The 26358-nt window shown below is 38.3% G+C and overlaps 4 protein-coding genes across 5 annotated transcripts; 1 reads left to right on the top strand and 3 right to left on the bottom strand.

Moving 5' to 3' along the window:
- Nucleotides 1-14263: 14263 nt before the first annotated feature.
- Nucleotides 14264-15502, bottom strand: LOC130950975 (non-specific lipid transfer protein GPI-anchored 5-like). Of its 2 annotated transcripts, none has more exons than XM_057879580.1 (3): nt 15001-15502; nt 14739-14768; nt 14264-14647 (listed from the first exon to the last, which is right to left on the bottom strand). In XM_057879580.1, exons 1-3 carry the CDS (start codon nt 15326-15328, stop codon nt 14511-14513), a joined length of 495 nt encoding a protein of 164 aa, XP_057735563.1. In that variant the 5' UTR covers nt 15329-15502; the 3' UTR covers nt 14264-14510. The 2 variants fall into 2 exon arrangements, with proteins under 2 accessions (XP_057735563.1, XP_057735562.1); XM_057879579.1 differs by having other exon boundaries at nt 14739-14771; nt 15001-15490.
- Nucleotides 15503-16843: 1341 nt separating this feature from the next.
- LOC130947875 (non-specific lipid transfer protein GPI-anchored 20-like) lies at nt 16844-18372 on the top strand. Its single transcript, XM_057876592.1, has 4 exons — nt 16844-17469; nt 17677-17703; nt 17787-17852; nt 17936-18372. The coding sequence occupies exons 1-4, from the start codon at nt 17145-17147 to the stop codon at nt 18190-18192; spliced, it is 675 nt and encodes a 224-aa protein (XP_057732575.1). The 5' UTR covers nt 16844-17144; the 3' UTR covers nt 18193-18372.
- Nucleotides 18373-18488: 116 nt separating this feature from the next.
- Nucleotides 18489-19315, bottom strand: LOC130947876 (proteasome subunit beta type-2-B-like). Its single transcript, XM_057876593.1, has 2 exons — nt 18985-19315; nt 18489-18902 (listed from the first exon to the last, which is right to left on the bottom strand). The coding sequence occupies exons 1-2, from the start codon at nt 19264-19266 to the stop codon at nt 18570-18572; spliced, it is 615 nt and encodes a 204-aa protein (XP_057732576.1). The 5' UTR covers nt 19267-19315; the 3' UTR covers nt 18489-18569.
- A 1203-nt stretch (nt 19316-20518) lies between these two features.
- Nucleotides 20519-22596, bottom strand: LOC130951028 (allergen Ara h 1, clone P17). The gene is made up of 4 exons (XM_057879642.1): nt 21888-22596; nt 21634-21809; nt 21477-21557; nt 20519-21403 (listed from the first exon to the last, which is right to left on the bottom strand). The coding sequence occupies exons 1-4, from the start codon at nt 22588-22590 to the stop codon at nt 20519-20521; spliced, it is 1845 nt and encodes a 614-aa protein (XP_057735625.1). The 5' UTR covers nt 22591-22596.
- Nucleotides 22597-26358: the final 3762 nt, after the last annotated feature.

Here is a 26358-nt window from a genome sequence, read left to right as displayed (position 1 = left end):
GCCATATATTTCATATTTATATCTTAAATATCTATACAATTTAGTTTTGTATTTAAAATTTTTAATATTAACTATTTTTTATTTAAAATATCATTTTTACATTATTTTTTAAACTGTTATATTGGTTTCTTTTTTAAGATAATACAAAAAATAATTTCTCATGAAAATCATTAATTAAATAATAAAGTACTAATAAATAAAAAATTAAAAGAATAAAAATACTATAAAAAATATTTGTAAGAAAGTCGAATTTATCATTTTAAACTTGTGTTATTAATTTTAACAATTTATTTATTTTTTTAAATAATTTATGTATGATAAAAGATATGTTTACTTGTTTAGAGTATAAATTTTATTATTATATTTGTATATTCCTCATTTTAATTATATTTTTAAATACTCTGATTAAATTTATTTTATTTTATTATATTTTACATATAAATATATATTCCATCTATAATTAAATAAAGATATATGGTGGAAACTCAGGTGCAGTTGACTTCACGTGAAGTTGATACTTGAGAGCAGTTAGATGATTGGATTGATTTGACTAAATTTTCATCTAACGGCTCTCAGATATTAACTTCACGTGAAGTCAACTTCACCTGAATTTTCACCATTTTTTAATGACAAAAATTTAATAACCAAACTAACCATTCTACAACAGAAAGAGGGATTGAGTGAGAGGAGTGAGAGGACCAGGAGATGACGTCAGTGCTGGCTATGTTGGGAAGGACGGCAAAATTACGGACGAAGGAAATTCAACGACGTCCTTAAGAAAAAACAGAAATTGCGTGATAGAGCAATAGATGACGACTGTCGCTTTTGGTCACAAACGTCCACGGCATGCATGGAAGGATTCAAAGCTACGTGATGAAGAAAGAATGAAGGAGTTGGAAAGGTGCTTCAACGGAAATGGAGTTTTTGATATTTTAAGAAATTATACCATTACCCATTTCAAATAGTAATTACAAAATAATCCAACTATGGTTAAGATAATGACCAATTACAGTGTAACACATTATGAAGGATAACTTACATGTTATTTTAGAAAAGGTTGGATAGAATTTACCATATTATAGCAGGATGAAAAAGAAAGAGATAGAAGATATATAACACAATATTATCATTTATCATGCATGCATGTATGTGTTAATGTATGTATATATGCAGCTATAAGATTAATAATTGGAAGGGGAAGATGCAGTTACACTTTCTGATATTGAACTGAACATGATTTGCTTGATCCGGTTGGTATATATATAGTAAGAGAATTGGTTAATTAGCTAATGTTGACTATAAATTATAAAATATATATAATATTAGTCACTTATTGTTTTTCTATGATAATGAATTATATTACGTAAAAATTAAACTAAAAGTAAAATTGTTAATCATACATTCACTACTTTCAAACTCAAAATGATGATGTAACCTTATGTAGCAGCACAAACCAATGGTCATTTACGTTTGTGCTTTCTAAGCGCGTTTTCAAATAGATCACACATTGTATTTTACGTGTATTTATGCCATCTACATCACAGAGACAGTAGGCTAAAGTAGAATATAATTTGATTATATCTTATTTACTATTGTATCAACTACGGCTTTTTTACGGTTGTAATTATAAGTGACTCCCTTATTAACTAAATAATTCTTCTTCTTTTTTTAAACATATAAAAACTATTCTTACATATAGAAATATTCAAATCGAGTTACATCTTTTATGAAAGTATATAATTCTAATACTTGAGAGATGATGATTCTCGATAATTAAAATATCTAAAGTTGTTCGGTTGTTCGGGTTTCGAATGGGTCAAAGACGTTTTTTAGATGTGAACGTGAAAATCAGTCTGGATCTGGGCCTGATGTGCGAGGTGTGCAGGCAGACGATCTCCCGAACTGCGTGTCATATGGGAGGGGGCGTCACTTGCAAATGTGCAGGTGACTACGACTCTACGAGAGTAAGTGTGGTGGTGACGTATCTTGGGGACCCTCCCCATATATACCTTGTCAGTAATGCGAGCCCCACAGGCGAAGTCTCCTTCCAGAAAACTTCCTTTCCCAGCTGTCATGTGGTTGGCAGCAGGGGCGCAGGTGTTCGGGTCGTGATTCGGACGCGGGCTACCCACTCGGGTCGGGTTGTCCCTAGCGCGGAACCGGGTTAGGCCGTGCAGGCTGGGCCGAGCTGGAACAGTGCCCCCAACGCGCCAGCTATGGCCACGAGCACCGTGGTTGGCGCATTCTGTTCCTCTCCGCGTGTCTTACCGCTTTGTCGGTCGCTCGTGATTTGGATGTGTCTTCTACGTGCGTGTGGGCTTCATCGCTGCAGGGGAGCGTCACTTCTCGCCTCGTTCTTCGCGCCGAGCATTTAATGCTTTTAATGGGTGATTCAAAACCCCGCGCGAAATGACCATTCTACCCCTGCTTTTCGCGCTTCTTGGAGTCATTTTTTTCCTTCAGTTTCTCTTCATCCTTCACATTTCTAACTTCCCTTGCCCACACATTTCCTCATTTCCTTTCATTTCTCTCTGTGTTTGCTCCTGCGCTGTCTACCTTCCTGAGATTTTCCCAGATTTTTCCATTTCTTCTTCGATCATCACTCTATTGGTAAGTTTCCTTTTTCTTTCTTTTCTTTTATTCTGCCTTCGCATTCTGTGTTGTTTTTCTGTGTTTTGATGATACATGTGAAATGTGTGTTTCGTTGCATGCTTGAATAGTTTCAGTGTTTAGATAGGTATTAGGGTGGTGACCATTCTAGGTTTTGGTGTTTAGGCTTCATTTTTTACCATCGATTTAGGCTTCGCTTAACTGTAGACTTTTGGTTAGGCAAAATGTAGTTTCCTGGTACTAGTGTCGGCTTTCCGTCCTCTTAGACTAACTTTGAGTGGTGCCCCCACTGTAGGCATGGCCCAGCATTCCGTCATTAGGGCTCCTGCCGCGAGATCCCAGCCCTACGATCGATACGCCTGGGTGACCTCGGATGTGAAGGAAACCCCCAACCAAATGGCTCTAGATGAACTTACCGAGTTCTGACAAGCCGAGTATCTCTGCGGAGGGGGTGACGAGGAAGCCAATTACGAAGTTTTCGTTCCTGCCGATCACGAACGGATTTTTCAAATAAATTCGCACTCTCCCCGGGTTCCCGACTGGATCTAGTTTTATAAGCAACGTTCACCCTAGGGGTGTCAAAAATCCCCAGGAGACGGAGATCCCACGGGGACCACCCCGAATGGGGCCCCAATGGTGGGAAATTTTTCCCGTGGGGATAGGGATGGGGAGTGAAATTCCCCCGAGATAGGCGTGGGGATCCGAGCAGGGATCTCCGTCCCATCCCCGATAATTCTCCGAATATTTAAAATTTCTTCAATAACCTTACTTTATTTCTAACATAGGGGTTTTTTAGTAATTTCACCAATTAAAAAAAACCCTAACCCTATTATTCAGTCTTCCCTACTCACTGTGTTATTTGCTGCGCCATCTACTCTCTATTCCCAGTCCCAACTCTCTTCTATCTCCACTTTGTTCAAACTCCAAAACTCCCACAGCACCATACGTTATTCTCTCCCACAGCCCCAACTCTCTCCAGTTTCCACTTGATGTTAAAGACTATATCTTATTGTTTTTTTAGAATGGAAATTGTATTTTAAGATTTTATTTTATGGACTATAATTTACTATGTTGTATTTGTGGACTTATAATCTTGGATAAGATATGTTTGTGTGTTTGTAATAGTATTTTCTAGTTTGTTTTTTTATTTTTTTGATATTTTTATTATAATTTTCATATGAATGTTAAACATAAGGGGTGGGGAATGGGGCCCGCGGGGAATACGGGAAACGCGGAGAATGGGGATGGGAACAATTATCCTCCCACGGCGGGGATCGGGGCGGGGATGGGGATTAATTCTGGGGGCGGGGACGGGGAGCAGGGAGGCATCCCCCGCCCCCGCCCCGCCCCATTGACATCCCTAGTTTACCCACTTGGGGGTTCACATCCCCTTCTCTCCCTTTCAAATGGCGTTGCTTAACCGTTGTGACTTGGCGCCATCTCAGTTGCATCCGAACAGCTGGGCTTCTATCCGCTGCTTCGAGATGGTTTGTGAGTACTTGGAGCTGTCGACCTCAGTCGAGGTATTTTTATTTCTTTTTACCTTGACGAACCCTTCTAAAGAAGGGAGGGCGAAAAAAGGCTTCATGTCTTTTCGATCAGCCCAAGGTCAGAGGATTTTTTACCTGTTTGAGGATTCATACCACGACTTTAAGGACAAATACTTTAAGATTCACCCGGTTGAAGGTCGGCACCCCTTTTGGTTGACATTGGAGGGGGAACATCGCATCCCGACCTACTGGAGCTTCGGGGCGGGAGCCAACACCTTTACTAAGGTGACGTACAAAGGATTGTCTTCCGAGAACAAGAGAGTTGCCGACGTGTTGTTGGCTATTTTTGGGAGGAATCATGTCAATCCTCACCTTATCATGGGTGATCGGGATATGGCTAGGAGCTACATACGTGAGTAGTCATTTATTCATTTGCTCACGTTCATTATTTGTGTTGCTGCTTAACTATTTTTTCTGAATAACGAGCTCTCATTTGTTATTGTAGTATCAATGGCTGGCAAGCAGGTTGGACTTGACGCTTTGTTCAATACCTTCCTTGCTGATGGCAGCGACGACGAACCTGCCACCCTTGCCAACGAGGTGACTCCCCAGGATGCCACCGAGGCTGAGGCACAGTCTCAACCTACTTAGGGGGATGTGGCAGGGACCAGCGTGGGTTCAGGTCCCCGACCAGAGGTAGAGGTGGAGGTTGAAGGGCCAGAGGTGGTTGTCCTTGACAACCCAAGAAAAAGGAAGCCGTCTTCTAGTCCTGAGGGAGTTCTCACGGTGATGGAGAAGAACTTTGATGCCGGAAACTTCATTGATTCTCAACTGCTTCCCGGCACGGAAGACTTCTTCTATGGTGGGGATCTCCTCGCAGGCTAGATGGATGTACCGGACTTTGCTCCGGGGAGCCGCTATAGCAAGAACAGCGAAATCTGCCTTGGCGAGGGCACGGTCGTTGGAGAACAAGCTTGATTCCTCCATCAAGGCTAATGCCAAGTACAAAGATGAGGTCAAGCCGCTTCAAACGCAACTAGCTGACGCTAAGGAGAAGCTCAAGACCGCCGAAGAGAAGGTCAAGACCTCCGATGCTTAAGTGGCGCACCTTACCGAGCGGGAGCTTACGTTGGAAGGTCAGCTTAATGCTGCTCAAGGTCGGGTGGCTGAGCTTGAGAAAGAACGTGATGAGGCCCTCTCGTCGGTCAAGACGGTCCAGGCTGAAACTGTTGAGTTTAAAAAGAAGTATAAAGAGACCGTGAAGTAGGGCAAGAATGTCATCTTGATGACTGAGGAAGCCCTCAAAGCTCAAGTGAAGCTGCTGGCTCCCAACTTTGACACCTCGGCGGTTAGCATTTTCAAGACCATCAAGGATGGCAAGATTGTTGATATACCGAAGAAGTGATGTGGTCTTTTGTATTTTGGCTTTTTGTAATGTGTAGATCTTTGGACAATTAGCTTTAGTAAACTTGATTGTCGTTTCGCCGGTATATAATGAATTAATTGCTTCCCGTTTTGTTGGCAATCAACTCGTTTGTTATTTTCTTACCGTTTTGTTGGTAATTAGCTATTCACTTATACTTGTTTACCGTTTTGTTGGTAATTAGTGATGCCAGGCCATGGCTTTTATCATTTCAGTAGTCGTTTACCGTGTTGTCTGTTGCTTAGAGGTTCCCGGGGTGATCAGTCCCAGAATACCGTGTCGTTCTAGCGATAATTACTTGGCAAAATACTTTGATTGGTTTGAATATTGAACACGAAACCAAGAGATGACGAATTATTGATAAACAGCTAATTGAAAACAACTAACCGCAAATAATATCATCATGAAGTAATGACAAACGAAGGGCAAATATTCCAACATAAAGTAATACAAGTCTTACTAAACCGGTTGAACCGGTAGAACGCTTGCTCACCTAGTGTGCCTCGGCTGCTAGAAATAAAATCTCCTTATGTTACTCGCGTTTCAAGTTCTCGGAACTTCTTTGCCATCCAGCTGTTCTAGTTTGTAGGCACCATTGTCGAGTACCTCTTTCACCCTGTATGGGCCTTCCCAATTCACCGCCAGCTTTCCTTTCCCTGGTGTCGGGAGTCCAACGTCGTTGCATCGTAGGACTAGGTCGTTCTGTTCAAACTCTCTCTTAAGTACTTTAGCACAGGGCCATTCTTTATTTCAACGCTGTTTTTGACGAGTGGGTCATCTCCCTAGCTTCATCCACCAAGTCTTTTTCTACAGCCTCTTCGACTCCTCCCAAAAGTAGTCGTGGGTTCGGCTCACCGATCTCCACGGGTATTATCGCATCTACTCCATAGGTGAGCCGGAAGGGGGTCTCCCCGGTAGACGATTGCTGAGTTGTGCGATAGGACCAGAGGACCGAGGCTAACTCGTCTGCCCATGCTCCCTTCTTCTGGTCGAGTTACTTTTTTAGGCCTTGTAAGATGACTTTATTCGCGGCCTCGACTTGGTCGTTAGTTTGGGGGTGTTCTACTAACAAGAACTTTTGCCTTATGCCCAAGCCGACTAAAAATTCTCCGAACTTCTTGTCAGCGAACTGAGTGTCATTGTCCAAGATGACGATCTCTGGGATCCCAAATCTGGTTATTACTTGTCTCCACATGAACTTTTGGCAATTAGCCGAGGATATACTGGTTAATGGTTCGGCCTCCACCCACTTGGTGTAGTAGTCGACGGTGACAATTAGGTACTTGACCTGTCCAGGTCCCACCAGAAAAGGCCCCAATAGGTCGACTCCCCATTGTGAGAATGACCGGGAGGCCATTAGCAGGGTCAGTTCGGCTACCGGCGCTTTCTGAAAGTTGGCGTTCTCCTGGCATCTTCTGCATCTCTTCACGAGCTCTTTGGAATCCGCCATCATCGAGGGCTAGTAGTAACCGGCTCTGACGAGTTTTCATGCTAAGGCCTTCGCTCCAATGTGATGGCCACAACATGCCTCATGGACTTCACTTAACACGTAGTCCGTTTGGTCGGGGCACAGACACTTTGATAGGGGTTGGTTAAGCCCTTTCTTAAACAACTGGTCTTGTATTATTGTATACTTGGCCGCTTCTCTTCTTAGCGCATTTGTCATCTTGTCGTCATCAGGGAGTTTACCTCTTTCCAGGTAATCTATGATTAGGTCCACCCAGGAGGGAGAGTCGGGTGCCTATGTTATGTGTAGGGTCACCGTTGGTACCTTCACTAAACCTTGTATCAGAGATCGGTTCCCTGTTCCTGGCTTCATGCCTGCCAGCTTTGATAAGAGGTCAGCCCGGGTGTTCCTCTCTCTCAAAACGTGCTGCACCGTAACCTTATCAAACTCCTGGCTCAGCTTCTTGACCTTCTCCAAATACTTTTGTAATAGTGAATCTCTGGCCTGGTATGTTCCATTAATCTGTGATGTGACGACCTGAGAGTCACCACACACTTCTACTCTGGTGGCTCCGACCTCTATTGTCAGGACTAAGCCGACAAGAAGGGCCTCGTATTCCGCTTGGTTGTTGGACACTGGGAAATCAAACTTGACTGATTGCTCATATACGACTCTGGTTGGGCTTTCCAGGATGATCCCTGCTCCCCCGAACGTTTGGTTGGAGGCTCCGTCTACGTGGAGCTTCCACCGTGTGGTCGGTGTCTCGGGAGAACTTCCCGTTACTTTGACCAGGAAGTCAGCCATGGCTTGGGCTTTAATCGCATGTCTGGGCTCGTATTGCAGGTCATACTGGGACAGTTCGATTGCCCAGGTCATCATCCTGCATGCCAGATCAGGTTTCTGGAGTATTTGGTGGATTTCCTGGTCCGTTCTGACGATTATCTGGTGCTCTTGAAAATATTGTCGCAATCTACGGGAGGAGGTCAGGAGTGCGTACGCCAGTTTTTCCAACTTTTCGTATCTCAATTCTGCCCCCTGTAGCGCCTTGCTCACAAAGCAGACCGGTTGCTGAGTTTTCCCTTCTTCCCGTACCAGGACGGTTGCCAAGGCCTCATCCGTCACGGCCAAGTACAAGAATAGCGCTTCTCCATTTTTGGGCTTACTGAGGACATGTGGTGTCGAGATGATGCTCTTGAAGTGATTGAAGGCTTCTTCACACACCGGGGTCCATTCGAACACTATCCCCTTTTTCATTAAGTTGAAGAATGGCAGAGCTTTGGCGGCCGAGGCTCCGAGGAAGCGGGATAATGCGGTGAGACTTCCTGCTAACCTTTGGACGTCTTTTACACATCCCAGGTTCTTCATTTGTAAGATTGCCTCGTATTTCTTCGGGTTAGCCTCTACTCCTCTTTGGGTTATCATAAAGCACAAGAATTCCCTGACCTCCATGGCGAAGGCGCACTTGAGCGGGTTAAGTCTTATGTCGTGCCGCCGAAGGGATGCGAACACGTTCTTTAGGTCACCGATGAGGTCCTCAGCCCTGGTGGTCTTTACCAGAATGTCGTCTACGTACACTTCCACCGTCTTTCTGATAATATCATTGAATATCTTGTTCATTAGCATTTGGTATATAGCTCCCACATTCTTCAGTCCGAACGGCATCACCTTATAACAATATGTTCCCCCTGGCGCTATGAACGCCGTCTTCTCTTCATTTGACCGGTGCATCGGTATCTGGTTATACCCCGAGTATGTGTCCATAAAACTCAGATACCGGTACCCCGCAGCTGCGTCAACAAGAGCATCGATATTAGGGAGGGGGGAAGAATCCTTGGGGCATGCCTTATTGAGGTCGAAATAGTCCACGCACATTCTCCATTTTCCATTGGGCTTCTTAACCAGGACTACATTCGACATCCAAGTCGAGTAGTCTAGTTCCTGGATGAAACCTGCTTCTAGCAAGCTGGTCGTTTGTCTGGCCACCTCGTCAGCTCTTTCCTGGGACATTTTCCTCCTCTTTTGTGCCACTAGCTTAGCTTCTGCCTTCACAGCTAGGTGGTGTGACATGATCTAGGGGTCAATCCCCAGCATGTTGGCTGGTGTCCAGGCGAACAGGTCCCCGTTTGCTCGGATCATCTCCACCAATGGTTCTTTTAAGTCATGGGGGAGGTTCCTGTTTACAAAGGTGAACTTTCCTTCCGAGTTGTCGACCTTGAACTTCTCAAGGTCGCCTTCGGGCTCTGGCCTGGGTTTGTCGTCGACTCGCACGTCTAGGTCGGCTAGAAAGACCCCCGATGATTCGATCCCCACAAACGGCACCAATGTTCGGTTGTTCGGGTTCCGGACGAGTCGAAGACATTTTCTAGATGTGAACGTGGGAATCAGCCTGGATCTGGGCCTGGTGTGCGAGGTGTGTTGGCAGACGATCTCCTGAGCTGCGTGTCGTATGAGGGGGCGTCACCTGCAATGACACTCCGACGCTCAAGTCAGAAAATGTGCAGGTGGCTATGAAAGTAAGTGTGGTGGTGACGTACCTTGAGGGAGGGGTAAGACCTTCTCCATATATACCCTGTTAGTAGGGCGGGCTCCACAGGCGAAGTCTCCTTTCGAAAAACTTCCTTTTCCAGCTGTCATATGGTTGGCAACAGGAGCGCAGGTGTCCGGGTCGTGATTCGGACGCGGGCTGCCCACTCAGGTCAGGTTGTCCCGAGCGCGAAACTGGGTCAGGCCGTGCAGGCTGGGCCGAGCCGGAACAAAAGTATTACAGTAAATACTTCACTCATTAAGTCATATAAAAAATAAGAAAAGTCTTGGGGGCCAGCAACTTTGTTAAATTCTGGCCAGCATGTAACCAGCAAAGAAAAGTGAGCCATTGGGTGAAATTTCACATCAATTTCATACTATTTAAGCCATCATTAATAGCTATTTGATAACTACAAATCACAAAAGTTGCTGGCCCCTAACATTCCTCTGAAAAATATATTATACTATAATAAATATAGTAGAAAGCTTAACATACCTTTGTTTTGTTAATTTTATATTTTAGTGTGTCACTAAATTAAACGAAGATGACTAAAGAAGTCATTTATCTATTTTTTAAGATTTGCGTGAGTGATGCTTTTAGAGATCTTTTGAGTAAATAATTAAATCACTTATTTTTTAAATTAATTTTTAAAATATTTGTTTAGAATTAAATTTTAAAAAATTTAAACTAATTATATTAGTCTTTTTATTATTAATTGTATCAAAATCTATGAATATAACACTACAGTATATACTAATAATCTTAATTAATTGTTAATAATATAATATATTTATATAATTAGATCAAATTAATTTTAAATTAAAAGATATTTGACTTCTTGAAGCATTTAAATTGTTTAATTTAAAATCAATTTAATTTAATTTTATAAATTTATTATATTAATAATTAGTTAAAATTATTAAATATATATTATAATATCATTTAACATGTTATATTAATAAACTCTGACATCATAAATAATTGAAATAATAAAAAAAAAGAATAATTCTCTATATACAAGCATTTTTTCATACAAGTATTTACAAATCATTTATATTAACGCGCTTCGAACTGTTACTGCACGTTTTCACTGCACCTTCTTCTTCTTGCTGCACGTTCTTCTTCCTCTTCCTCTTCTTTTTCTTCTTTTCTTTCGTTTCTTACATTCTCTTTCTCTTTCTTCATTTACGTGCTTTTCTCTCTGTTTTTTTTCTTCGTTATTTTCAATTTCCATTGTTTTTGACATCAAGTTCTGAAATCATTTTTGAAGAAGAAGAAGCAGCAGAAGATGAGGAGGAGAAAGAGAAAGAGTTCTGAATTATGCATAAGGTGTACTTCAACGAACTTTGAGTGTATTTCTTAAATTCTTTGGGTGTATTTTTGTAATCCTTTGGGTGTATTTCTATAATCGTTTGGGTGAATTCCTGTAACCGTTTGGGTGTATTTCTGTAATCGTTTGGGTGTATTTCTGAAGTTCCATTATCTTCAAAACGATTTTAAAGCTTGATTTCAGAAAGCATGAAAATCGAAAAAAAGAAAGAAAGCAAGAATACCAGTGATAAATGCAGGTAAAAACAACGAATGAAAAGGCGAAGAGAGAATGCACGAAGGAGATCGAACAAATTTGGCAAAAAACTTGTTTTCGTGGAGGAAGAAGAAGAAGAGTCGTTCATAATGCATGGTGAGTAGCGCGCTTTGGAAACAGGAAGTGGTTGAATAACGTACGTATATTTACTCTTGAATGTGGGAGTAATGCGCGTGTGTTTTGTTGGGCTTGTGCCAACTTATAAGACCTGTAAGTCAAAAAGACTTATATATATAGCAAACCTCTAAAAAAATAATATGATAATTTAAAATTTTTAAATTTAATTAAAAAATATTTTTAAAATCAATTTAAAAAATAAATAATTTTTTAACAACAAATTTGACCAATTAAACACCTTTTTCTGCCGACTAGCACAGAAATATGGGATAATATCATACACACGAAATTTGATGAGAGTATAGTTAGAGGGGACACCACCAAAAACAAAAGCTTTCGTTGCATAGTCTTGGGGTTTGTATTCCAATCAATCATAGCTCCTAAATTTTGAGAATGAAGCACCTCCATCTATGGGCCCGTGCCGAAACCAATAGATTTATTTCTCTCTTGCCAAAATCAACCAATTTAGCGAACAAAATAAAACACACTCATTTAGAAACTTAATTATATGTTTGTATGTGTTTTCATGATTATTTCACCATCACTAACTATAGCATATTAGTTAGTGATCGTTTGATTAATTATGTTTGCCAAAATTGTAAGAAGACTGATGAGGAGTCGCTTAATTATTAATGCATAAACCTGTTCTATCAAGAAAAATATCAGATAAACACTGATATATACACGTAGGCCTACTATTTCATCTGCTTTTAAGAAGGCTTCAACTTCAATTGATCCATGATTACAAAATCTGATCCATACGACCGAAATCAAAAGTTGATCAACCAATAGAATTGAATGTCTTGTCATAATTCATAAAGTAAAGATGAGTAGTCCTAGGCAACATGGTTGGTTATTATCTACTTATCTTGTTAATATATCCATTGAAGCATAAGGGTTTAATTATTTTCAGATCTCCAAAATTGCAAATTGCTTTACAAGTTATCAGTGAAAGCTTATCCAGACCAAAATAATGACTAAAGAGTATGAATATATCCATATCACTATATATATATGGTCATCCTTTGCCTAATATATAGTTTTGAGATTTGAATAAGGAAATATTTCTACCCATAATTTCTTTCTTTCTTTCTTTTCTATTTTTTCTGCATATACCATACTAATTAATTGATTATCATAATATCACTCTCACAGAAATCATATAAAGATATACTTTATTTGATGAAAAATGTTAATGTCTGAATTTTAAAAGCACAAGACCCATAATTTCTTACCTCATCTATATAATTCTTTTCACTTTTTCTTTTATTACTCTATTTGATGTATCTTACCTTTTTCAGGGATGAGGTTTTATTTTCTTGTCATGGCTCTCTTTTACAGGTGTGGGTCTCACTCAAACATTAATTTGAGCGTCACGGTTAGATATTTTCAAAATTTTAATGTATTTATTTCCTTACACTCTAGTCTTGTATAAACATATGAAAAGTTTGACAATAGCAAAAAGGAGAATTGAATGCATTAACGAGAAATTAAACAATTATATTTTCTTTCTTTTTTCCACGGTGTAGTTGATAGTACATCACCATAGATGTTAATGTTGCGAGTGTGATGAGTGCATCAAGTTAGTCCCACATTAAAGAAAGTAAAAAAAAAAACGAAGAATTTATAATACCTCAAGATTTTGAGTTGGATATAATATCTTTTTATTTTATATTCTCTCACTTAATTTCTTCTCAAAAATTAAATCACTTATACAACTCGTTATCTCACTTTTGAATTTATCTAATGCATGATAATTAAATCAAATTCAACTTAGCGCATAATAACATATTTTTGGAAGATACATTTTTATATATTGTATGGTAAGTAGTGCAGCTAATCTAAAATTATTGAAATTGAAAAGGCAAGATATGCTTAAACTATTATTTTGAGAGGGATGGTAAAGCAATATAATGCAAGCAGGAACAATTAATTAAAAGATGAATAAAAGGGGGCACTACTTGTCATGACGAAAGCTTGATAGCGACCAAACATAGAAATTATAATCTAAGCCCCACTAATATATGCATACATTTCAATCTTCCCATGTAGATGTGGGTCATAGAAAAGATAATTTGTACCATACTTAACGTATTTGGTCCATTCATATGTTGAATTGTGAAGTCTAAGCTAGTAAGAAAAAGAGCAATAATTACATTTAATTTCAATATATAGGTAGGTAGGGAAGCAAGGAATCAAATTAAAATGACAGAATGAGATGTTATTTTTTATGTCATTTTCTGAGGCATGTACTTACTATATTGAATAATAGATCTACATCGAAGTTGTACATTGCGTGACTATGAGTTTCACCCTTTTCCACGCACGTATATATATGCTAGTGGTTAATATAAGTTCTTTATCATCATCGTATTTGTCTCGTTCTGATCTAATTTGCATTTGGGTGTTCGGGTAAGTCGTTGAAGTTATTTAATAGAGCTATGTAACAAAAATATATTATATTTTTAAATTATTTACTTAAATTTTAATATTAGAATAACTATCTATACACATAGTGAAATGAACATTCGATGCATTCATTATTCATTTTATTTAATATTTTTATTGTCTATTTATATTTTTTTATTTAATAAATATTTGAAACATAATAAATTATTGAAATCGAAAAGTAATTATTAATTAAATACAAAAATAAATTAAAAAAAATACTTATTATAAAAAATAAAATATAATTTTATATCATTATTTATTTATTACCGAATTAACTAGTTCAATTGATCTAGTAACTAGTGACTCAGGGTTTTGCATGGACCAAATTACTGAGTCGGTTTTGATAATTATTAAATATTGTGTTAAATCATAAGCCCCACATAGTCACCAAAAAAAATTCATAAACCCCACACATGACAATAATGTATAGCCCACCAGTATGTGTATTTTTTTGTTTTCTTTCTCTAGGCCTAAGATGGGCCAATAATGGCCCATAAAATTTTGTCATATCCACAACTACTTATGGATTATTTGTGATTGGTTGTTAATAATGGGCCCATCCAGTGCCAATTTTGGATTAAAAATATCTAGGCAGTAGGCTCTATCGACCAAAAAATAAAAAATAAAAAATAAAAATATTTATAATAGGAAGGATAATACAAGACCATGTATATGTATCCCACACTAGCTAGCAGCTAGTTAGAAGTCACAAAAATGAATATATAACCTAAGGAAAGTCGGAAACTCCATAATAACGACAACATATTCGAGAAGAAAAAAAAAAGAAGGTACAATAGTAATAATCATGACCAATATATAAGAGAAAAACTATAATAACTATGAAGGGGACTAAAACTAAGGAATCAGTATATCCTGAAGGTTGAAGCACATGTTGCAGCAAAAACAATGAAGAGCATAGGAACTGATAACTTGATTGAATTCCCACTCGAGGCTCCGCCATCTGTAGTGGGTATCGTCCCGCTTCCAGCTCCACTAGTTCCTGCAAATTTAAAATATAAACTCAATCCAATTATATTTTTTGCATGTTATTGTGTGATGAATCAGCATAATGTATTCATTGATGTATGTACCTGAATTTGGAGATTCTGCTGGTGATGCAGCTGCTGTATGTGTATGTTCACAAATAAATAAATGATTCATATTAATTAGCATAAAACTCATCTTACTAGTGATTTAATTTACGAAAATATTTGACAACTAAAATAAATTAGTAAAAAACAATCAGAATTTGTTACATTATTTATTATAACAATTAATGAATATCAAATAAAACAAGTTCTGATTTTTTTTTTGGTCTCTCTTACATTAGTAATCGAATAGATTATTATATACCTTTGCACTGGCTAACGGGTGGGGTGTTGACTCTGCAAGCACCAGGCAAAGCAAGAGCCTGAGTTTGGTTGATGGTGATGCCAAGGGACGATGAAGCTCCTCCGCTAAGAACCTGGCACAGGCACTGTGGTTCTGATCTCACTACATTTGAAAGCTGTGAGCAGCACCCTGAACTTGGAGTTGATGATCTCCCTTGAATGTAGTTTAGGCATGGTGACAGGTTCACCAACGCACTTGTGCAACTCGATTGCGCCTTCGCTCCTCCCAACATCATGCCGATTGCCACCACCACCACCACCACCAGTATCTCTACTTTCCCTCCTGCCATTGGAAATTAAGCTGCTTGATAATACTCTTCTATTTGATTGACTGGGATGGTTTGGTATGAGGAGACTTTATGGCTTTTTATAAGGGAAGATGCAACAGAAATCAATGTGAAAAAAAAAGCAGGTTTATGTGGGTGAACTACCTCTCAATGATGGGAACTAATTAAAGGTACTTGGATTTAAGGGTACGGTGCTGTGAGTTCAAATGTGAGAGAGTTGGACACTTGGCCTTTATGGAATAGTGTTGCATTGCATGGAATGATGGAAGGTTCCTAATCCTAACACAGGTTTGTTTGGTATGTGGATGAACTACTTTTAGGACTATGGAGGAAGGGAACTGTGTCACCATTTTGTGAGGTCTTAAATTAGACTTTTCAAATCACATTCACAACTTAATAACAACAACGTACAACTCACAGCGTGTTTCTTACACTTGTTTCATTTGCGAAATTTTGCTTATTCACCAAATCCAAACACCGTCTAGGTAGGGACGTGATTCAAAAGCTAGAAATGGCCATTGCAAACAGTTTTAATTACCACTTTGGGAGGAAAGAAAAGTGTAGAGGATCATTTAACACGTCTGCATAAGTCAACATTTTTTTTTTTGGGTACATGCATAAGTCAACACATTAGTTAATCATTTTTCTCAGGGTACCGTTTTCATAGGATGCTACACACTTTAGGCCTGTTATGAAGGTTTAGGCCATGGCCCAACTCCAAGGACAAAGTCTGTTATAGGCCTTGTTCGTAAAATGTACTTTTTTACGGTTTATCCAAGCTTAATCCCGAAAAAAATAAAAAAGTTTTATGACGTAAATATAAAAAAAATATCCATAGTATAACCAAAAAAAAAATATCCATAGGTGTGGATTGGTCCAATAAAATAAAATACACTACTCTTTTAAATTACCTACCTAATCTTAATATTAGAATAATCATCTGTACCTCGAGTGAATTAAATATCTAATATATTTATTGTTCATGTTGTTTAATATTTTCATTATCTACCTGTGCTTTTCCAAACAGAATTAGATTATAGTTTTTTGTCAATGGACAGAACGAATATTAAATGTTTTACAGTAATCGAATCTATGGACAAAGATCATTCTCGGGCTTGGGCCAAAACTTGTTGTTTTAATTTCCTCAAAATATACCTGGTGCTACACGGTAGCCTAGGTCTACGGGCCACTCGACTTGGTTTGGTAATGCCCATGAACTTGGGAACAGTGAGGCGCTGACCAATTCACCATGACCAAAAGCAAAGGGGAAAAACCGAAAAGGATCCTCGAGCATCCAACTAACAAAAGGCCAGTGTTTTAGTTTGAGTTTATTTTCCATTTTTTATTGTCCAATAAGCAATAGAGAAAGAGGATTAGAAGATTGCGTTGACTTGTGGAAGCGTGTTGGATCGGTATGGGAAAAAATAAAATATAGGGAAGGATCAATGAAGCAAGCAAAGAAAGAAGGAAAGAGAAGAAAGCAGGAATATAATCTAGGATTGTGTTGGTCTTGGGTTATCCACTTTTGCAGCTGAACTAATACAGAACTTAATGACTTGGCTGATGATACATGTTGTATTATAGACACAACATTCTGTGACACTTGGGTGAACATAACCTTTCCACTGAGGTCAAAAGTCAAAACATACTAATCCCACCTGCTTCAAATTCTTTCATTTGGCTCTAATTAGTCATGGTAGTTGAGCTTCTAAACTAAATTTCATGCTTAACTTGTTGATTTCCTATGTCTATAAATTCGCTTAACATGCTCTTACCCAACCATCAAACTTGGTCTTGACTCTACACATAACAAATAAACATGGTAGCAAGTGTTGTGGCTCTAGTACTAGGCATGTTGATGGTGACTGCACCATCCTACGCGCAAATTAGCACACCATGCAACGTCTCGGCGCTAAGCACACTGTTCACACCTTGCGCGAGCTTCCTCACAAATAGCAGTGGCAATGGCACCTCGCCAACTGCCCAGTGCTGCGGCGCCCTCAAGTCGCTGACCAGTGGCGGTATGAACTGCTTGTGTCTCCTTCTGACGGCCGGCATTCCTTTCAGAATACCAGTCAACCGATCCTTGGCCATCTCTCTTCCTCGTGCCTGCAACATGCCTGCTGTCCCCGTTCAATGCAAAGGTAAATTTCCTCCATATTACTTTTACTATAAAATCTTAGGTGTAGTTAATTTTTCATAAAGTTAATAGCTAAGAATTGTTAAATGATTGAACAGGTTTGACTGAATTGTCATCTAAGGCCTCTTAGCTATCAACATAATATGAAAATTCCATCTACTTTTATTCAGTTTATCAATACCACTAAGTAATGTGCTTTTGAATTTTGCAGCCTCAGGTACACCACTTCCTGCTCCAGGTACGTAATGCCAGAATTATTGCTCAAAAACTCTTATAAGAGCCTTTCTTAATCCATCTTTTGAATGATATTTGATTTCACAGGACCAGTGGCTTTTGGACCGTCTCCTTCATCACCCTCAGGATTTACTCCAACTCCTAGTCCTCAAGGTTAGTGCCAACTGCCTAATCCTAATTAATTAAGAGCATATTTTATTTAGAGTTATTCTGATGTGTATCTTTTGAGCATGCAGCTTCTTCTTCTTCTGCCATCCCCCCATCACCACCGAGTCCACCTTCTCTGGCACCAGAGTCTGACACAAGTAGTAGCTCTCCTCCTCTTCAAAGTCCGGCATCTCCGTCAGTGGATTCTGGAACCACAAGTACACCAGCTTCATCCACGGGAAGTTCCCGCCCTGGTCTCACTCCATCATCTGCCATCAAACTTTTCAATGCGCCTCCTTCTCTTCTATTCATTGCACTTGGAGTTGCTGTTCTCAAATTCTACTAGGTTTCTCTTTGTTTGCATATTCTCAAGTTCATGTACCTATGGAATTGATGTTACTATGTATTCTTTTGCGGCGTGGCTGCTCATATCACCTTCTTTTTTCGAATCGAAGCTATTTGTATTGTAAATTTGTAATGTGTATTATTATTCTTATGGAGGTTGTTGGACGCATGTAATTGGGATTTGGAGAAATAAAGTTCTTATTAATTATTTTTTATTAACTTTCTTGAGAATTTTCCTTTCTTTTTCGGTAGTGTAAGAAACGAATCCCAAACGAAACCAAGATTACACACAAATAATTAAAACAATAATAATAATTAAAAAAACAGCAAATTATGCATAAAAGAGTTGAATTTAGATTCTCTAGAGTATTAGTAAGTTTAACAAAAGGTAGGTGAAGCTGAAGGAAGCGATTGACGCCACGCACACTCTCTGGCTCCGTGTTGGTCAACAATTTTGATAACAAAGTTTGGAGGTGCCACAACCAACCTGGACCTGATTTCCGTGATGCATTTATCTACTAGATCAATAGCTTCTTGCAGGGACATTCCAGCGTGGTAGTGTGTGTCCATCATTGACAATGAAAGATAGGAGGCATAACCAAAAGCTGCCTTGTCAACCTTGTGAAGTGTTGCTAAGTAGTCAATGTAGTATAGTGAAGGGCCTGTGTGGTTGTCGTAACCAGCAAGAAGAATGTTCACAGCGTAGGGGTTCTGAACAAAAACCACATCCACCAGCTAAAGTAACAAAACATTGATTTATTATAAAATAAGGGGGGTTTACCGGTTTAGTTACCTTGCGGAGAGCAGCAGCTAGCTCGGCGCGGGTGAAATTGGCGGCAGCGGAAGTGGTCAAAGGGATCCCGTTGCGGAATTGGTAGAGAGCCACGTTCTTGTGTACGTATTCAGTGAACTGAACCCTGTCACCGCCCTCACCACTGGCGGCGATAAGCTTGTGAGAATCAAGTTTCATGATCTTCTCCTCGTTCGTCTTGTGCACCAGTATGCCGTGCACCGCCGACGTGTCCGCCACCACGATGGCGAACCCCTTCCCTACCAATCCGAATACGCACTCCATCTTCAAACGTCCAAACTATTTTCTTCTTCTACATAGCTTCTCACTTCTCCGGTTCCCTGTTTTAAACAACACTCACTCTGCCTTGAGAAACAAGCACACAATACGACTAGTCAGATTGAAGCCAGGGCCCACCTTCTTTATTTTGGTATTTAGGGCCCACCTTCTTTATTTTGGTATTTAGGGCCCACCTTCTTTACTACAACCATTGGCCCAACGTTCGGCCCAACTAATACCATATGAACCAAAAAAAATAATTTTTTGTCAAATTTGGTTAAACTATTCAAAAACTTTCAACGCTCTCAAATTGACATGCGTCACCTTCGTTACAACACAAATCCATAACAAACGGAAGACGCGGAGGAACAATGCTCCATTTTTTATGCGGTTCATGAAATGCTCTCATTTTTTTTCCTTTTTCCTTTTTTGGTCAAAACGATTAACGAAGAAAGGCCTCAGCGTTATTTAGTTTCGTGGCTGATGTTGAAGCAATTATTTAGCTGTATTTATATAAACCCATGCATGAGAGGATTGTTCTTCAAAGACAAGCAAAAAGCGTGAATAAATATATAAAAAAAATGGGAAGGGAATACTATAACGTTGTTGCATTTTTCATGGCCATGATGGTTTTCCTGATAGTGGGCGCTAATGCGGTAGACAATTCTCTCAAGGCTCAACAAAACAGATGCAACGACTACTGTTTCCGTGCTTGTGTTTTCCCTAGTAAATTTTGTAGGTGGTGGTGCGGTGGCCGCTGCCAAAACCCAATAGGATGTAAGTTTATGCGTCACTTTCTCGCAATCTCTCATTTTATATTCATGCTAATAAATCTTCTCTCTTCTTTTGTACAGTTGATAGCTATAAACTTACCAACCTTGACGAAGGAAAGGGTAGTTACCCTGTCCCAACTGAGGAGGACTACCGTAGCTATTCTAAGACCCATAAGTTATGAGAGATATGATTAACACTCAAATATGTCTGTATCTACTAATTAGTATTCCATTTGCCTTGTTCATGTAAATATCATATATATTTTGCCAGTCTATATTTTTAAAAAGAAAATTACAAAATAAGAGGTCGTTGCCGTTATGATGTATTTAATTAGTTTCGTATGCGTCTAAATAAACAACCATAAGCGCCACCCGTATTTCTTGGAGAAACAACGCACAAACGTTTTTATTTATTGATAAGTTTTTGGATAGTAGATTACAAAAGCGTGATCTTATTATGGATACATAACAAGTTTCCTCCATTCTCAGTTAAAAGCCTTCAAAATTGAAAGGAGTGGACCCTTCCCTCCTTGGTTTTCCTCCTCTTGATCCTCTTTTTCAGGAGACGACGGTGATTGAGATTGAGGACGAGCACTCACAAAGTGAGATTCCCTCTGGTTTTTGATGAGCTTCTCAACTTGTTCACCCGAACCAGGGAATGCTAAATCCTTCGCTTGCGTCTCTATCTGGTCTATCACATTGTCCTTATCACCTGCAAGGAAGATTCTGTGGTTGTTTTCAGCGTTGATACCGAAGCCAAGCAGATGGAGTTCGGAGGAAGCGTTGATGGCTACTGGATGAGCTGCTGGCATGATGAACACATCGCCTTCCTTCAACCTCGCTGTGTACCTACGCACCTCTCTGTTACTTCCCTCCTCTTCTTCATCTTCCTCCTCTTCTTCCCACTGTTGTTCCCGCCGTCCCCTCTGTTGTTGCTCTTTTCTTACAGCTACGAGTTCAAGGTTTCCAGTTCCTTTGTTGACGACGACGATGAGCATGGCCTTTGAGTTGAAGTGTGGGAGCATCAAAGCTCCTTCTTTGATCTCTACACAGGTGAGCATCATGTCCAGGTCCTGAAGCTGGGGGTTCTTCTTGTCTGGCTTCACCTCAAATAACCTCCCAAAGTTGTTAGAAAGATCGGGCTCGCCATCTCTCAAGTTGATTGGGTTGGGGATATCTTCCTCTTCGGAGCCTTTCTTTGAGACGGATTTAGCGTGCTTAGTAAGTTCTTGAACGTGCTCCTTTGACACTTTGACTATCACTCCTTCATTATCACTACTCCGAGTACTCCGCCGCCTCTGCCCTCTCTCCTCTTGCTCTCCTCCTGCATTCTCTTCTAACAGCACCCTCCGTATCTCATTGAATTCCGCCTATGTATATATATATTATAAGTTTATAACATGATCGTTATTTTAATTCCATAATTATGACACATTTGCTTACATTGAAGGCGGCCTCCAAAGTATTCCTGCTGAAGCCCTGCAAGTAGGATGATTGGTCTCGGCTGCTCGCCGGGAAGAAATCCTGTGAAGCAACACCCACAACATGTAAGATGATAATTGAGAATTGAATATATATGTGAGAAGAAAGAGGTACCTACCTCAAACTGGCCGGGTGTGTTAACGGGCATGGAGATTTTAGCTACTCTGAGGTTCTGGTTGTCATGTCGGTTCAAGATGTAGGAAATGAAACCGGATGGGATTCTGAGTGCATGGCCCTCGTCAAGATTAAAGCTCTTTCTGTTATTGCCATTTGCTACGGTCACGGTGGCTTGCCCTGCAATCCAGTGAATCATATGTATCAAGCAACAAAATATATATATAGTATAGTATAGAATAGAATTAGATTTGATACCTTGCTGGATAACAAGGATGTTATCAGCATCAGCGTGCTTGGGAAGAACAAGAGTGTTAGGTCTGGCCTCGATCTGCACAATACGGTGATTCTGGAGATTCTGAAACTGCTTTGACCTTTGGTCAAACCTCTGCAGGACGCGGATCCTACCGTTTTGGTTACCGTAGCGGGTGCTAAACCGCCTTGACGGGAAGTAGAAAGGGTTGTTCCGTGATGTTTCTTCCCTCACCTCGCTACCTGGTGTTCCCCACTCTTGTTCTCCTTCTCTTCCTTCGGGCCTTATTTTCCTTGGCTGCTGATGACTTGGTCGCCTCCAATCTTCTCTTGGTTGTCTCCAGTCTTCTTCTCTTTCGCGCTCCCTCGGTTCAGCTGGTCCCCATCGGCCTCCTTCCTCTCTTCGGGGTTGACGGCGGTCATCATCGTAGTCTCCAGGTTGGCGGCCACGTGTCCGCTCCCCTGGAGGGTGACGTTGGTTGGTGGCGCCAGTGTCATAGACACAACGAGGATCATACTCGAGCTTGGTGCAGCGAGACTCGCATGCCTTTTGCTTCAAGTCGTCCGGTTCCTGTTGACAACTCTGGAGGCACCTCTGGGCGCAGGGGTTCTCTGTTTTCCGGTAAGGTGACTTGGCATGCGTTGCAGAAACTGAAGCCAGGACAAGGATCCCTAGCAACAGCATCAGTGGAGAAACCCTCCCTCTCATTGCTCCTGCTACTACTTTATATAGATGATTGATGAATATATATTATTATGAGGAGTGTAGATGGTGAAATGATGGAGGGAGGTGAGTGGTATTTATATAGTTGCGTTAGGATGATATGGATGTACACTTGGGCATTGGAGTGGCATGCAGGTTGACGAGTGTTGAAATTGAGAAATGTGAGGTGGCAACAACACTACTAGGTCTTGGTTTAGAGATAAACAAGAGATGGATGGATTGTGGTGCATGGTGGACACATTGACATAGAGAGTGTACGTGTTAATATGCATGGCAATTGGGGTTCAGTATTAGTTAATTTTTTTGCTTTGGATATGTATGGTGATGGACGCGGCGCTGGGCTCTCATGATGAACTTGGACATTGTCTGGGAAAAGGTTCCACTGCACATACAGGATGGATTCCTTTTGTCTTTTGATAAAATATCATCACCCATTCAGCTATCCTTACGGTATTGCCTTGCATTTTAGCGTATCTGCTATATGTCTTCATTAACCAAAATTTCATATCCATTATTTAAACATCACCTACGTCTAATTTATTCCTTTTTCTTTTCGATATCATCTCTATTCTGTTCAATATAATCGCAAGCTCTAGCTACTTTAATAAAAATATTTAAAATGTCTTTTTTTTTTAAATATTTATATGTGTCATGTTATTCTATAAAAGATAATCCAACTATGGAAACAAAGTAATCACATTCTTAATTAAAAATCATGATACAATCTCCAAAATGTTCCTAATTATATATTGATAAAATAATTGGGGCATAATTTATTCTATTGGGAAAAGATTGGAATAATCAACATTTATCTTTTCGTTTAAGTTTCTCTTTTTCTTCATAATTAAGCTTTTGTTTATCTACTATTTTCCTAGACATTATTGGTTAAATAATCAAAGTTACTTCATAGGAAAATCCGGTTATTAGCATATTTGCCCAATATATAATTACGAGGAGTGCTAGGGAATCAGTAACTTTTGTGTTTTATAACCATCAATTAATTATCAATAGTATTTTTCATAATGTGAGAGATTATATTTAATGGTAAAAAAGTACTTATTTTTCTTTTGATAGTTAAGTGTTGGCCACAAAACACAAAAATTGATGGCCCTTAAACTTTTTCTATAATTATTATCCCCAACAGAAATGTTTTATAAAATTATTCATCAAATCATCATGAAAGTGCTTCATTATTTCAAGCAATATTACACATCGATTTCTTTTTCTAATTAAGACACAGAATATGAGTTATTTGTGTGTACTTTTTCTTTGCCTTTTTCTTTAGATAGTCTATTACAAATCAGACCTATGAAAAGGAGAAAGATACACTAAATAATACTCACCAATTTAATTAATTATTGCTTTTGACATTATCATCAAAGATATTAAACAATCAATGATTATAGTTAAATAAGAACATTAAACTATCTCATATCACATAAACTTAGCACATCTAACAACAATTATATAACAACAGAAACAGACATATATACTTAATTAGAAGAACTCAACACTTTCAGATTGCTCCATTCATATGCTTTAATTCCCTCTAGGCCATATTTCCAGTGCATTATATATTTTTGCGACAATTTTTTTTCTTTCTATTTCTTATATATATATATATATATATATATATATATATATATATATATCACTGTGATATTTTGAACTAAATTTTTAAAATAAAAAGTTTTGTTCCTCAAAAATCTTAATTCTATATGGTGTGTTCCTCTTATCCCCTAGCCAGTCCTTTCTCTTTGCCTGCATTTCAATTTGTGAGAGCACAATATAAATTCTAAACTTATATATATACATAATAATATAAAAAAATGTTTGGTAACTAAAATTAGTCAAAAACAATCAAAATTTATTTTATTCAATATTAATTAATTATTATAATAATTAGTAAATATTAAATAAAATAAATTTTAGGCTATTTTTTTTTGTTTCTCTAATATTATCGCAGAATAATAATTTTTAGATGTCATAATGATCATAAATTAATATAACTACTAGCTAGTCATAATGTCCATACTGCTAATTAATAGATCCAATGAATTTCCTTTGCAAAATTATACTATGCAAAAAAAAGAAAGTGAATATAAACAAATTTGCATTCCCCAAATGAAAGGTACAGTATCGATAAAAATAAACAATGTTATTATATATCTTATATTTGTGTATATATATACATATATATATATTGTACCTCACCGATATCCTCGGCTAACAATCTCATACCTGAAAACAAGTCAACCTCATCATGCGCACCAAGAATCTCGCACTTAACTGAACACGTTGATCCTTGATAACAAACCCAAAAAGTCGGAACGTTAATCAAACGTCCACTGCTACTCAATCTATTTAAACAGACGAGATAACCTCGTCTAGGGTAAGCTACACCACGCACATAATCGCTAAGAAAGCAATACACCACGACAAAATCTTGCTTATCTCTCACTTTATTCTCTCTTGTTAGTATTTGCGTTATTGAGTGCTAACTTGGGCGTCGGAGTCCTTTTTGCAGATTCCACGCCGAGGTTTCCAAGTCCCGAAGAGAATACTTCCGAAATCACGAGTGGAGCTGGTAGCCGACCTCACCTCGGAAGCTTCTTCTCACAAGGAACATATATAATTTGGGAGTCACTCACATAAAAACGTTTAAAATGTCTTTTTTTTTTAAATATTTTCTAACAATTAAAATTTAATATATATATATATATATATATATATATATATATATACAAAATTCTAAATTTTAACTCCATGACGACTTAGAAAGAAGAGGAGGGTTAGGATTTATGGTTCTCAAAATTAATATATATAAGAGTATTTTGTTATTTTTTATAATAAGAATATTGTAGTCATTTTTTACAAAAAATATTAATTTAGATCGATTTAGAATTTAGTTCATTAATTTTTTGGCCAAATCAATTTATTTGATCTAATTTTAACAAAAATAACACAATTTAATTAATTATATATATTAAATTTTAATTACTAAAAAATATTTTAAAAAAAATACTTTTAACGTGTTTATTTTAGTAACTCAATATATATTTTATATTTTAATATATATTCTATACTAATAACTATTTTAGTGATTGATTTTTTATGTAAATATATCAATTCACATAGTATATCTTGCTTCTTAGTTCTCACTGTGCCCAGAATAGTTAGACATTCATCGAGTAATCCACAAAGTAATAATAATGGAAATGGCTTCTATTTTCACCTTTATATTCCAAATAATGAAATAGGATTGGCTTTTGGGTTCTAAGCATCACCATCTATTAAATTGTTTTTGGAAAGCTATCTAATTTCAAGCAGAGGTGGGGTCTATATTTACATCACTCGACCAGTTCAATAGTAGTACATGATCATTGATCAACCAAAATCTCTTCCTCCAAATTCCTTTTTCATAAAAACTAAATGTTTTCTGATTACTATAAAAAAGATATTTTTAATAATTACTCTCAATAATATATATTAGCAGGAAAAATTATCAGAGTAGATCCGATGTATCGAAGCATGCATCTTGGACAAACATAATTTTCGCTCTCTTAGCTGAAAATAGAGATAAATGTAGGGAGGAAAGTGTCTCATAAGTCATGTGAATAATTAAGATATAATTAAAGATCTCTTGAATTTCGTTGCAAATGTCTTGCCTCCACCAGGTGCTGTTTTATGGTTAAAATCTAGAAGACGAGATTATTAATTCTTAAACTATAGCATGCATGGTTTAATTAGAGG

This window comes from Arachis stenosperma, chromosome 9 (assembly GCF_014773155.1).
Source record: "Arachis stenosperma cultivar V10309 chromosome 9, arast.V10309.gnm1.PFL2, whole genome shotgun sequence".
Lineage (NCBI taxonomy): Eukaryota > Viridiplantae > Streptophyta > Magnoliopsida > Fabales > Fabaceae > Arachis > Arachis stenosperma.
This window is presented reverse-complemented; position numbering and strand designations above follow the sequence as displayed.

Bases quoted from the DNA above. Each gene is read 5' to 3' on its own strand.
- LOC130950975 (XM_057879579.1), bottom strand. From the start codon at position 15,328: ATGGCAGGAGGGAAAGTAGAGATACTGGTGGTGGTGGTGGTGGTGGCA. The intron at 14,772-15,000 runs GTATATAATAAT...ATACACATACAG, and splicing joins ACCCGTTAGCCAGTGCAAAG to CAGCTGCATCACCAGCAGAA. The intron at 14,648-14,738 runs GTACATACATCA...TTAAATTTGCAG, and splicing joins AGCAGAATCTCCAAATTCAG to GAACTAGTGGAGCTGGAAGC.
- LOC130951028 (XM_057879642.1), bottom strand. From the start codon at position 22,590: ATGAGAGGGAGGGTTTCTCCACTGATGCTGTTGCTAGGGATCCTTGTC. The intron at 21,810-21,887 runs GTATCAAATCTA...ACTGGATTGCAG, and splicing joins CATCCTTGTTATCCAGCAAG to GGCAAGCCACCGTGACCGTA. The intron at 21,404-21,476 runs GTAAGCAAATGT...ATATATACATAG, and splicing joins CTTTGGAGGCCGCCTTCAAT to GCGGAATTCAATGAGATACG.
- LOC130947876 (XM_057876593.1), bottom strand. From the start codon at position 19,266: ATGGAGTGCGTATTCGGATTGGTAGGGAAGGGGTTCGCCATCGTGGTG. The intron at 18,903-18,984 runs GTAACTAAACCG...GTTTTTGTTCAG, and splicing joins TAGCTGCTGCTCTCCGCAAG to AACCCCTACGCTGTGAACAT.
- LOC130947875 (XM_057876592.1), top strand. From the start codon at position 17,145: ATGGTAGCAAGTGTTGTGGCTCTAGTACTAGGCATGTTGATGGTGACT. The intron at 17,470-17,676 runs GTAAATTTCCTC...TGAATTTTGCAG, and splicing joins TGTCCCCGTTCAATGCAAAG to CCTCAGGTACACCACTTCCT. The intron at 17,853-17,935 runs GTTAGTGCCAAC...TTGAGCATGCAG, and splicing joins TCCAACTCCTAGTCCTCAAG to CTTCTTCTTCTTCTGCCATC.